Source organism: Panthera pardus, unplaced genomic scaffold (genome assembly GCF_024362965.1).
Source record: "Panthera pardus isolate Hobbes unplaced genomic scaffold, ASM2436296v1 HiC_scaffold_7, whole genome shotgun sequence".
Taxonomy (NCBI): Eukaryota; Metazoa; Chordata; class Mammalia; order Carnivora; family Felidae; genus Panthera; species Panthera pardus.
The window spans coordinates 11,914,060-11,927,407 of NW_026527002.1; the positions used below are offsets into that span (position 1 = coordinate 11,914,060).

The 13,348-nt window shown below is 42.7% G+C and overlaps 1 protein-coding gene across 4 annotated transcripts in view; it reads left to right on the forward strand.

Moving 5' to 3' along the window:
* The window catches only part of CHD7 (chromodomain helicase DNA binding protein 7), a 189,936-nt gene that overhangs the window by 143,376 nt on the left and 33,212 nt on the right, over nt 1–13,348 (forward strand). For all 4 annotated transcript variants that reach the window (XM_053896369.1, XM_053896372.1, XM_053896371.1 and 1 more), the window contains exons 10-15: nt 453–590; nt 687–808; nt 1,397–1,640; nt 3,306–3,482; nt 7,615–7,758; nt 8,919–9,174. In XM_053896369.1, the coding sequence (XP_053752344.1) occupies nt 453–590; nt 687–808; nt 1,397–1,640; nt 3,306–3,482; nt 7,615–7,758; nt 8,919–9,174 (1,081 nt within the window). The remainder of the gene's footprint in view (nt 1–452; nt 591–686; nt 809–1,396; nt 1,641–3,305; nt 3,483–7,614; nt 7,759–8,918; nt 9,175–13,348) is intronic.

Here is a 13,348-nt window from a genome sequence, read left to right on the forward strand (position 1 = left end):
TTAAGAAACTAGCCAATTATGTAAACATGGAAATACTGGCTATGATGATTTACCGTAGAAGTCTGAATCAGACACCTGATAAATGATTTGCACAGATAAGAGTAAGGCTTAAATTCAGCTGTGTTATGTACTAGCTGTTTCTTTATATATCTTGACTTTTGAACATGCCAGTGCATTAGATAAAATTTAACTTACTCTGATAATACCCAGTAATACTCTTTCCAATTTAGACTTGACACTGTTAACTAGGAACCACGGTGTAATGGGTGTAGTTTTAAAACTACCACCAACTCATTGTTTCTGTCGCTGGGGTAGCATCCATCATTAAATAACGTAGAACACGTGTTTTTCGTGTGAGTGTGTGTGTGTGTGTGTGTGTGTGTGTGTGCGCGCGCGCACATGCGTGCATTGATCAAATGAATCCATTTCTGATTTATTTAAACTTGGCCCAGCCTGTGACTCACTACCTGGTGAAGTGGTGTTCCCTGCCTTACGAAGACAGCACGTGGGAACTAAGGCAGGACATAGATCAAGCAAAGATCGAAGAGTTTGAGAAACTAATGTCCAGGGAGCCAGAAACAGAGCGTGTGGTAAGAATTGGCTAATGGTGAAGGGTTTAATTTGGAAATAGCATAGCAGTGTGGTCTTGGAGAAACCACTAATGGGATCTACTATATTTGAAACAGGAGCGACCTCCTGCTGATGACTGGAAGAAATCGGAGAGTTCCAGGGAGTACAAAAACAATAACAAACTCAGGGAATACCAGTTGGAGGGAGTAAACTGGCTACTTTTCAATTGGTACAACATGTATGTAAACCATGTTTTACTTCACTTTTAAGAAGGCCTAAGAACTGTTTTCCTTTGTAGTCATTGAAAATATTAATCAGGGGTGCCTGGGTGGATGTCAGTTGAGCGTCTGACTCTTGGTTTGGGCTCAGGTCATGATCTCACGGTTTCGTGAGTTCGAGCCCCGCATCAGCCTCTGCACTGACAGTGTGGAACCTGCTTGGGATTCTCTGTCTCCCTCTCTGTGTCTCTCTGCCCCTCCCCCACTCGCACTGTCTCTGTCTCTAAATAAATAAACTTAAAAATTAAAAAAATAATATTAATATTAATCAAATAATAGTGTAACACTTTAATCTCTAATAAGAATTATGAAAAACAGCAAGGATTGGAAGTATGCTTAACATTTATCCAACAAACATTAACACCGACATTGATAGATGTAGAAATAATGATGTCTTAGAGGATTTTGTTTGAAAATGTGTTCTGTTGAATCTAAGAGAACATCTGAGGTAGGCATTTGTGAATATAATAGTATATGTTTTGTAAAAAGACAGCAGTATCTAATATCCATACTTACTAAACTTTTCTCATTTTATTTCCTTCCCAAAGGCGAAACTGCATTTTAGCAGATGAAATGGGTTTGGGAAAAACTATCCAGTCCATTACATTTCTCTATGAGATATATTTGAAAGGAATCCATGGCCCTTTTTTAGTAATTGCCCCATTGTCCACAATCCCCAACTGGGAAAGGGAATTCCGTACCTGGACAGAGTTGAACGTGGTTGTGTATCATGGGAGTCAAGCTAGTCGTCGGACCATTCAGTCGTATGAAATGTACTTCAAAGATCCCCAGGTAAAACGTCACAAGTGGATTCTTGATGCTTCTTATGTGTGTTTTAAGGTTTTGGATGTTAAAATGGTCTCAGACATTTTGGGGAAAGGCCTAGATTTTACAAAATGGAGAACTTTGCTTTAGATTTCTTACCCAGTTTATTGTGTTATACTTTCTCATCTTGTAAATATAGCTAATTTTTATACCTTTGGCCATCCTGATTATTAGATAAGAGTGAATGAAATATTTTTACTTTGGGTGAACTACGGCAAATCATTTAATGTTTGATGCACTAATTGCTTTTATTTTGCAAGCCTAAGAAAAAGCTACACAAAAAATGGTGTTATTCAATGTAAGTAGAAAGAATATTTTGTGAAACTATTACTAGGAGTAAAAATGATTAGGCATGCAATGTTGAGTGGCACATCCGAGCATATAATGTTGAGTGAAATACACCCAAAGGGAGGAACTTCTCCTTTGGCTCTAGGTAGCACTTGGTATGATTTCTTACTTGTTCTTTGTTACCTGTACACAGTTATTGTATGATGTTGACGGCAAAGCATTATAAATGACAAAGAAGGAAGAATAGTGTGTGCTAAAGTAGTTTTAAGCTACAGGTGGTAAATGGTAGTCCTATAGCTGGAAATAGGACAGAGTTTTGTTTTATATGTTTGCTTTATGTGTAAAATCTGACCTATAATTAAATACTTCAAGGAGAAAAATACTGAAATCTATTTTGGTACTTATCTTTAGATTTGAGAATTTGTTGTAAGTTCTATCCTAAGTGAATGGTTTTTCATTTTAGCCCTTCAAAAGTAAAACATAGGAGCACCTGTGTGGCTCAGCCGGTTAAGCATCTGACTCTTGATTTCAGCTCAGGTCATGATCTCACGGTCGTGAGGTTGAGCCCCTGCATTGGGTGTGGAACCTTCTTAAGATTCTCTCTCTCTCTCTCTCTCTCTCTCTCTCTCTCTCCCCCCCCCCTCCCCCTGCCCTCTCTCCCTCTGCCTCTCCCCCACTTACTCCTCCCTCTCAAGAAAAAAAATAAAAAATAAGTTACCCAAGCAAAATAAAAGTAAAAAGTTTTCAAAAGTAACAAAGGTTTTAAAAAGTTGCCTTAGTACATCATCCTTTTGGCTTCTTACCTTTTTGGAGTCTGTAGGCTGGAACTAGAATGAACATACTTAGTGGCGCTTTACTACACGTGATCTGGAGAGAAATTGAATCAGAAATTTTACTAATGATTTGCAGACTTCCTTTAAAAAGAAAGGTTTTTAGGGGCGCATGGGTGGCTCAGTTGGTTGAGCATCCGACTTCGGCTCAGGTCATGATCTCATGGTCCTTGAGTTCGAGTCCTACATCGGGCTCACTGCTGTCAGTGCAGAGCCCGCTTTGGACCCTCTGTTCTCCTCTGTCTCTGCCCCTCCCCCACTTGTTTGTGCATTCTCTCTCTCTCTCTCTCTCTCTCTCTCTCTCTGAAAACAAAACAAAACAAAAAAACATTTAAAAAATAAATTTAAAAAAAGGGTTTTAAAGCCCCCCTGCAAAATACCTTGAAAACAAAATGCATGTGTTACCCAAAATAAAGATGTCCCCAAAAGAGAAATACATATGTTTCATGCTTTTTATTAATCAAAGTTAATGTGATCTCTAATGCTAAATAGTAATTTAGAACTGTTCTTATAGGGTCGAGTGATAAAGGGGTCCTATAAGTTTCATGCCATCATCACTACATTTGAGATGATTTTGACGGATTGTCCTGAGCTGCGGAATATTCCATGGCGCTGTGTCGTCATTGATGAAGCCCACAGGCTGAAGAATAGGAACTGCAAGCTTCTGGAGGGGCTCAAGATGATGGACTTGGTCAGTGATCATAGTGATGATTCCATTGAACCTGAACAGAATCGTTACTGACTCGGTGTCCCCACTGCTTTGAATTTGACTGCTACCTGTGTAGGGTTTGCAAAGCCTATCAAATATGGTGGTATATCCTCCTGAGCTTTTAGTTACTCAAAAGTTGCTGCTGTCCTTGATTCTTACATGATCGGCCGGTATCTTTGTGCAATTGTGTTACAGCAGGCTGTAGTCGGGATAGTTTCACTGAGATGAATTTCAAGTATTTACTTTTCCCTTTTGCTTATAAATACTGCCATTTCATATGCTGTTGGGCCAGGCTTTGGTCCAGTAACGGTAATGAAGTTATATTCCAGGGCTCATTCCAGTAGGGCTTGTAAATGGAAGTTCTTAGTAAGATGGGTTGATAGCTGGGATTGGTCAAGTTCGCACAGACCCTTGGAAGTTTGGGGCATTATGAGACCTTGAATGTGATCTGGAGTTTTAGACCATGCTTGCCCCTTCCTCTCCCCACTTCCGAAGAGGTGGTCAGGTTTTTCTGATTAGGTTTTTTTTAGTGGGAGTGTTATGTGATAACGTGTTGTAGAGGTGGTAGGATTTAACTGAGTTTCTGTTCCATACTTCTGTGTGTATGGTTTCCTAGCAGAAATTATTACGTGACTTCAGTCATCCTCAGACTTCTTTGCTATCTGTAGTTTGCAAGGTGGGTTTTGATCACTTGTTTTCATTTTTAATGTACGTTTTAGAAGCAATGTTACCGTCATTCAGTATGTCTTGAATGTTTTTGCGAAGTTTTTAAAAAGTGCAAAAAATTTTAAAAATCTCTTTGATGCTGCCTTCTGCAGATTAATTTGATCTCTTGTTAATTGAGAGTTTGAGAGGGGAAGGAACATTCTATGTGTTTGCGGCTATAAATTTTTTTTACTGAAGACTCGTACTACCGAAAAGAACACTTAAAAGCTTTCTGTTGCAGCTGGTTCTTTGAAGCGATTCTCTTATTCATTAGCCAGCTCTTCTTTTAATCAAAAACAAACAAAGTCTAGTTGTGTTTAAAGGAAAAAGTCTGCCTGAATTATGCTAGTAAGGATGGGATTTCCCATCCTAAGACTTTTCAAATCAATTTATATTTGATGGCCAATCCACAAAAGAAATTAGAATACTTTAGAAACAGCGCATGGTCTTGAAGACATAGGTAAGCAAGTGGAGAAGAGAAACTCTGCTACTGTGTTCGTTCTCTCAGGCGATACGTTAGCCTTACATTGAAATCAACCTGTATCGGCAGGGAAATGCGAATGTTTCCGAAATACTGACCTGTATCTTCTGAGTAGGGACCCATCTTCACAGTGGTTCACGTAGAAGACACAGTTCCCTTTTCCGAAGGCTTAAATCGTCACCTGAGTGTATCTAAGTTGTTTCCTATTACTAGTTTATATGCTTCCAGGCAGTTGATGCTTAACTGCAAAGCAGTCCTCCAATGATACGTACAGATTCAACTCTCTCAGCAAAGAGTCTAATTGTCATTGGGAGACTTGAAAGGATTTTCCATTGTTTACAGCAAAACTTCATTAAAGGATTAGAATCTGTTATACAGATAACTTTTCGGTTACAAATTGCAGTGTTTCCTAACCGTTTTCACGTAATGGCACATACAGAAAGTGGTAATGTTCTCTGCGTGTCATTGTAGTATGTCACAGTGGGGTAAGCTGAGAACACTGCCCACTGCCGTAGGTGACCAGCCCTGGGACACTGACTCACAACCCTGCTGGCTGCCCCAAGGACTTGCATACCTGTAACTCATTCATGGCTCTGATTGCAAATGAACCACTGGAAATCTCTGATAAGCGAATGAACCAAATAGTTGTTTTTCTGATGGCCAAGAATCTTTATCTCAGAAGAGACGTTTTCCAGATGGAACAGAGCAGCACTGTTCAGAATTGGAGTGTAATTGTATTTGTCCCGTTCTGGACAGCTCATTGCTTGGCCTTGAAATCCTTACTTACAGTAAATATCGTGAGAACTTCTACACTGGCTGCTTTTCATTCTTCTTTCCTAGAATAAGTCACAGTGAAAATAAGGACCAGTAAGTATATCCAGCTACGGAGCAGGCCAGAGGCCGGCGCTGTTTCCTGCCCTAGACTCAGTTAGGATGAAGGGGCACTTGATGACGATCGTGTTCCAAGTGCCTGCTCAGAAGGAGGAGACCAGCGAGTGTCTTCAGCTCTCCCATCCCCAGGGAAATGCTTCCGGAGAGGATTTGTAGAGGGACGTCTATGGTCCGCCCATCCTCCATAGAAGCCCTGGGGAGCACGGCATCCCCTTGTGCATCATTGACAAGGAGGGGATTCTCTGGGGGTGGCAGTGGTTCTTCATTCATTCCATCATCTCATCTTTCATTGTCAGGAGGCCTTACGCAAATTAAAGAGTTTGCTGCAATGAAATGAAATGTGTGTCACTCCATCAGAGCTAAAAGGGAGGGACGGTAACGTTTTCAAGCCAAAAGCGTATCCCCTGACGTAGTTGAGCTTGGAGGTGATAAGCTTGGTAGCCCCAGTCTCTTACACGATGTTTTATGCTACTGTGTGTATTCATCAGGTGTTATTTCACAGTTACTTTCAAATGAAAACCTGGTTTTGTTCCACTACTCATATGTAACCTTATAAAAAATGTCATGTGTGTAATCATTTGGTATAACTGGCTTTAAACAGCCCTTGAGGGAAAACAGCATGAAAAAGGAGCCCCTTTCCTTTTTTTCAAATAGTACTTTGAAATTAATAACTTAAAAGGCTTTTTCTGAAGCGTTTGGTTAGAGGTTAAGGATTTAGCTCGGTCATAAGGGAGACGAGAAAACTGGGAGACAATCTTCAGTATCAATACAGCTCTTCCAGTGCCGTAGCTCCTTCCCAAATCTGTGACAGTGTGAAAAATCCTTGAGTAATTCAGAACTTGAGTGTGTCAGGGACTGTGGCCCGTGTTCCCCACCAGGATGGTTTTACAGTAGAAAACCTCGAGTTGGTTTGCAGACTCCTTACTCTTTGAATTTAATGAGTCCGAAGATGATGGTGGTCTGTGTATCTTCCTGAGAGACCTCTTTATTCAAAAGGAAGAAAAGGAGGAATGGAAGCAAACTGCACTGCTTCACGTCACTTTCAAAGAGCTTCACTGGCAGATGAGGCGTGGTAGATATTACGAAAATTATCATGTCCCTGGTTGTATCATTTATCTAGTATTTCCCGAGCATATAGTCTCTTGCAGCCAACTCTTGTCAGATTTCATGTTAAGTTGGAACAATTGCTTTTGAATCTACCAGGAGGTAGGGTCACTTTCCGAACTAGTTTTATTCACTGTACTGTGCGTGAAATGGCCAAACGAAATATTGACCAGTGAGGCCCTCAAGATTAATGAACTCACTACCGTTAAAACCGGTCACTGCGAAACAGCTCCTCTGTGTTGGGTATATAAAACACAAAGACAAGAGAACAGATGCATGAGGAAGGCTGGAGAAAGAGCTCGTAAACAGGAAGAATTATCTTAAAGAAATACCTAACTTGGTTCAAAGAAACAAAGTTAGAAATAGCATCTGTTAAAAAAAAAAAAAAGTGATTGTGGTATTTAAAACCAAGCTGACCTCTTTGCTAGTTTGAAATTTTTGCAGAACAAAATGGTTTTTCATATGCCGTTGCCTGTAGAAGAACTTCTTTTGTCTCTAAAGTGAGTCATGCAGGAAGCAGATGGGGAGATGAGAATGCTGTTGATGTAGAGAACAGAAAGAAGCATGTGAGCTCTCTCTGAGTCCAGGGATTTTAGGAAAAAAACTTGGGGAGGGGAAAAAGCATTGGGACTCAGGCCACTTGCACCGCCATGGCACTAAAATGCCGACCCGGTAACCCCTGGAAGAAATGAAAGGGCAGGACATGTTTATGGGGTCTGCAGCGTTCCAGAGGGCCCCCGCCACGTGTCTGAAGCAGGGTCCAAGTGTTCCTCGTATCTCCGCCTTCGCGCCCACCGCCCCCACGTCACGCGTGGTGGATGCCGAGCTGCACGAATGAGAAGTAGGCAAATGGATGTCTGGAAAAAGAGGCTTTGGGTTTAAGACGCTGCTTCGGTCGCGATTCAGTCCGTTGCTTTCCTTGTGTTCCCGCAGGAGCACAAAGTGCTGCTGACGGGGACCCCCCTACAGAACACGGTGGAGGAACTCTTCAGCCTGCTTCATTTCTTGGAACCGAGTCGTTTCCCTTCAGAAACCACCTTCATGCAAGAATTTGGTGATCTGAAAACAGAAGAGCAGGTACTTACCGCGTCTACTTTGTGCTTTAGTCACATCGTTGCAGACAAACCCAAGAAGTGGCAAAGCATTCCTACTTAGCTATGTAAAAATGTAAATTGTGTCGGTTTTTTTCTCGCCTCCTGGTCAGGGGAGCCTTCTGCCTCCTTTCCTTGGACATTCCGAGTCTTCATTGTCGACGTGTTCTTGTTTGTGTGTCTGCCCTGGTGACGGGCTGTTGAGAATTGTTCAGCGAGGTTACTTATTACCTACTCATGTAATTTTCAGAGACCGCGGTGCTATTCAGGATGGTGATTTCACTACGTGCACTTGTGAGCTCAGTGTCAGAAGCCATGGCAATTTGCAGTTATTCGCCCCCTGGAGTTCCGGGATTCTAGTCATACTTGTTAACTTACTTTTCTGACTCTCTGTATTTTCATTTAAACTACCCCACAGGATTTCTGTGAGAAATAAATGAGGTATTGTGTTTGAAAAGCAGCTGGTTATTTTATACATCCTAAGAGCTGTGTGGGTATTCATTATTGTACTGTAATTGAAACAGATAGAGAGATGCTGGAAATCTTGGTCTTTATGGCCCCTGCCCCCTACAACTTACTGTTTAAAGCCTCTTAGTTCAGTTCAGGGTAAAGTCTGCTTTATGTTGGTTTTGCTTTTCTTAAAATAAAAACTATCCTGTGTGCTGTATGTCCTATTGCCAGTCAGCAGAAACGAGAACCAGAGAGAGATGTTCTGCCCGCTTATTGGTGGACGGAGTAGGTACCTCCTGGCTTGCTCATTCTGTTGGCTCTTTCCAGAAAGGAAGGGAACTAAAGCACAGCACTCCCATGACATCGTGTCTTCCCTCTTCCTCATCATCCCTATGGCTTGAGACCAACAGAAGGGAAAGCTCAGTGAATACACTGAGTTCTTTTCTGCTGTGTGCTCGTCAGGCCTTCTGGCTGCTCGGGCTCCCGGCTGAAACGGGCCATTTAACGCCGACTCATTCAACCTTCATGCGCTTCTGTTACGCAAGCTGAGAGATGAGGGCCTTCATCCCCTTGCTGGGCTTTGACAAATGAAAATGAATGGTAAACGAATAAGATAGTCCTGATTTTCCATGTTAGAATGTGTTTTAACCTGCAAGCAAATCACGACACCAGTATTTACTTAAGGTCCTTTTTTAGGTGCAAAAACTCCAGGCTATTCTAAAGCCAATGATGTTGAGACGTCTCAAGGAGGATGTAGAGAAGAACCTGGCCCCCAAAGAGGAAACCATTATTGAAGTTGAGCTCACGAACATTCAGAAGAAATATTACCGAGCCATCCTTGAGAAGAATTTCACATTTCTCTCCAAAGGCGGTGGCCAAGCTAACGTACCTAACCTTTTAAACACTATGATGGAGCTACGGAAGTGCTGCAATCACCCATACCTTATTAACGGTAAGCCTGTGCGCCGGGAAGCGCATTTTCAATGACCGTCCAACCTCCAGGAGTCCTTTTCTCCCTGCAGAGGACTTCGTGGGTTGTAGTCATGACCGGATCGCGTCATCTCAACGCGGGTTTCGCCGCCTTCCCGTTCTTCCGGACGCCTCCTGTGCTGGCTGAAGGCGGAGGAACGTTGCCCTCCCTGATCCTTGTGGCAGGACCTCAGCTCTCCTGTCTCCTCCTTCCCTGCCTCTGTCTCACCCCTTGGAAGGAGGTGTTAGTGTTCTTGGCTGAAAAGCATCAAACGTGCTAACAGCTAAAGAGAGATTAGCCTCAATTGAGACTTTCTGGCTGTGTGTGGGCGGGGGGAGTGCGCGTGCGTGCACACAAACGCACGCGTGTTCCGTGTGTGTGTTTGCATCAGACAAGTTGAGGAGGAGCTGGCGGAGAAGGCGGCTGGCAGCTGTCTGGAGACTTTGATAGGAAGAAGTTTCAGTCTAGACGCTTTTAGGACTTACTCCCTAAGAATGAGGGGTCATTTTATTTTATTTTATTTATTTATTTATTTTTTCAATATATGAAATTTATTGTCAAATTGGTTTCCATACAACACCCAGTGCTCATCCCAAAAGGTGCCCTCCTCCATACCCATCACCCACCCTCCCCTCCCTCCCACCCCCCATCAACCATGAGGGGTCATTTTAAAACTTTGAGAACAGTTTGTTTCTGTTACTGATGAATACTTTATAGCCTTCCTGTTTTCTTAGCTACATTGAGAGTGTCTTATAACTGATTTGAGTAAAAAACCTGTCTTGTAGTCTTCCAGAAATATTCAACGGGTCCATGTTGCATGCCTGTGATGTGTGGGGCACTCTGGAGGGTATGGGAGCCTTCAGGTTTGTCAGGGATGGAGATTACAGAGCGATGAGAAAGCGGTGGCACTGAGACAAGTCTGTGGGGGTGGGAAGGAGTTTGCCAGTCAGGGTTAGAAAAAGGAAGGGCACTTAGACTGGTGTAATAACATCTGAGAAAAGACAAAGAGGCAGGAAAACAAAGGGGAACTTGCCCACAGTATAAAGTCCACGTAAGTAGCCGTGGGACAGTGACCCTTAGACACATCCTGGGACCCCCACGGCGGAGAGGCTTAAATGCGAGGTCATGGAATGTTGGCTTTAGTCCGTAGACAGTGGAGAACCGTGGCTAGTGTTTGAGCTGAGGAGTGATTCAGGATGCTTGACCTGGCAACACCACATAAAACAGATGGGAGGGAGCAGAGAAAGACCTACAGGCAGAAAGACCTGCCAGGAGGCTCTTGCTGCCATACCTGGCCGGAGTTCATACGGGTTAAAGAAAAGTGATGACCAGTTCAACTGGGGTGTTTGTGCGCAATTATAACTGGCCAGCAACGCAATTAGGTTCCTTTTCCAGGGGAACAAAGCTTGGTTTTATCTTTACCACAATCCATGGAGTTCAAGGGCAGCTAATTTAAAGAGTTTCTAATCTTTCCCCCCTTTCATGGCTTACACACCTGTCAGCCACCTCAGGTCCACACGTTTTTGTTATTCAGTGACAGAGTGGTCCACGCCCGGAAGACGGTCTCAGGGTACCACCTGAGGTCCTTGCTGTGGTGTGACATCGATGAATTTCCCTTCCAAGCTTTGCGCTTTTAGCTTGGTCCGCGAAAGAGAGCATTCTGTGTGACAACTCTGTGTTTAATGCTGCCAACCTACTAATGCTGTGTGTTTAAGAGCCTGTAAGGCCGTTATGGTGAGTGTCAACCAGCCTGTGCCTGAGTTGGGGAGATGGTGTTGAGGCTTAGGGTGATTGATGGTATGAGTGAAGCACGCGTGCGTGTGACACACACACACTTTTGCATTTAATAGCTGCTAGAAAGCAAACGAAGGCTAGTAGCCTCCAAGGGGGGAAAGGAAGGCACTCACAAAAGAGCTTAAATGCTGCCAGCAGAATGCGTGCGAAAGGGTTGATGTCATCGATCGTTGTCAGATACCCACGCGCAGTTCCATCAAGTCTCTCTTGTCTGCTTACTTGCTGATTATACGCACTGAACATTTCGAGGGAGGGGTCCCCCCCCAAAAAAAAAACCACAGCTGCTTGGTCTCTTCCTTGGCTGTTTGCTCTTCAGGATCATCTCATATAACAACTCATTGTTCACCAGGAGTCTCTTAGAATTTCGGAGGCTTATGTCTGTGGCAGTTGTTCTAATTGGTCACACCTTGGGGTCAGCTTTTTCTGTCCCTGCAAGTTATGAAGTATCTGTTAAGCAGGTGTATGTATACGCGTTTATGTCGAGAAACTGTAAAGGAAATGTATGCGCACACCCCGCGGGCACGTCCGATGTTACAACTGCCCAGATAACTTACGTGGACTGGACTGGACGTTGGGTTTCGCCAGGGTTGCCCCGGGGCTGGTACCGCCCATCTTTTTATCCACAATCCAGAGTAGAAAGTATACGGATGTGATGCTAACTCTACACGTGTTCACTGAGCGGATTCAAGGAAGTTTTCAGTGGTGGAGGTTAAATTGACATTTGTATTGGTTGTCAAGCTAAAGTTCGATCCCGGAAAGCGCAACATTTCTGTAATTGTGGAAGCTGGAAGCAAAGTTGGTAACACATGGTCATGCAAGCAAAGCACAGGGAAAGGAATTAGAACTGACGGCAGAACCCAAACTATGTAAGTGAGTAATATTTTCAGTGTGGGCGAACATCTTAAGTGCTCAGCGCAGTGTTTGGGGGCCCACTGTGAGCACTTGGTCGGTGTTGCTTTTGCTTAGATAAGCGGGTAACCGGGGAACATAAATGCGTTCAGTGTTCCTGGCCCCAGCCTCAGTAGAATGGAAGGTCCAGTTGTAGGTTCCCCATGTGAGAGCACAAATAATGTTGAAAACTTGGTCAGCGTCCCCTAATGGTTAGGAGTGACTTAAGAGTCATTTGTTGTCCTTGTTGGGGGTCAGGAGGAGTAGAGAGAATAGGGGACAGAAGATAAGCTGAAGCTTGCACAGCGGAATGAATTTGGGATAGAAAATAGTAACTGTGTTTCTGGTTGTCTTCAAAAGAAAATAATTTCTTGTTTGTGGCTGGATACCATTGGCTAGATAATAACTTCTTGTTGTAGCTAGATAACAGAGCGGTCACTGCCCTCACAGTGACCATCTGTTTTAAGTGAAAAGACTTCCACACTCGTCTCAAGTTTCTCTGATGCAAACACACGTTTTGAAATGTAGCGTGAACAGTGCTTTAATTTAGGGCAGTGTCCACAAAGTATTTTGGCTTATCATAACCTATTAATTTTCGGATTGATATTTATGAATCTCACATCAAGGTAGATCTTTAATTGGTAAACTTGAAAATTTGCCTGTGACCTCAGAAGGCAGAAACTGGTTTTCTCCCCAACACCTTCCCTGACCTCCTTCCTTCAATCTGACCGTAATAAACATGGTGTTAGAGGAATCACATAGGATAGATGTTTGCTGATATTTCCAAAACCGCCTGCCACTTTAAGAACCTGAATTGGTAACAAAGAGCCGGATTGATTAACTCGGCAGTAGCTTTTGTCAGGTAAGAGCAAATGCATTTTAAGTTTGACTGTTCTTTATAAGATGAGAAATGAGTAGTAGCAATGAAAAAGCAAGAAAGTCACTTTTCTTTTCTCTGAACAAACTTAAAATGAAAAAAAATTTCTCTGCTAACTTGCCTAAAGTATTTATATTTTCAATTTTTTTACTAAAATTACTCAAATGTCTGATACTTGTCAAAGTGATTATTTCACTTTTGAAAGCTATTGAGTTAACCATCAGCTTGTTTTAAACTAAGTAATGTAGTACATTTTGGTTCTGGAGTATAATTTTCATATGGACAAAAAAAATAACTGCCCAAGTATCAGGAGTAAAATCTAGTTCTGAGTTGTCAAGAGCTTATACTGTATGGCACAGGAATAAACTTTTTAGAAAGACCTAATGTAATATATGGACTTAAACCCATCTCCCCTGTCTCCTGATGGCCTTCTTGTCCTGAATCTAGAACCTAGATTTCTAAGTGTCATGTTTTGAAAAATATTATTCAGCTTTATTCAAGAACATTCCTGCGAATGCTCTTCAACAGCATTTTGTTTTTACCTTTTCCTAGTCAAAACCTTTCCCATTTTTTCCCCTCTCAGAGAAAAGTCTTGCG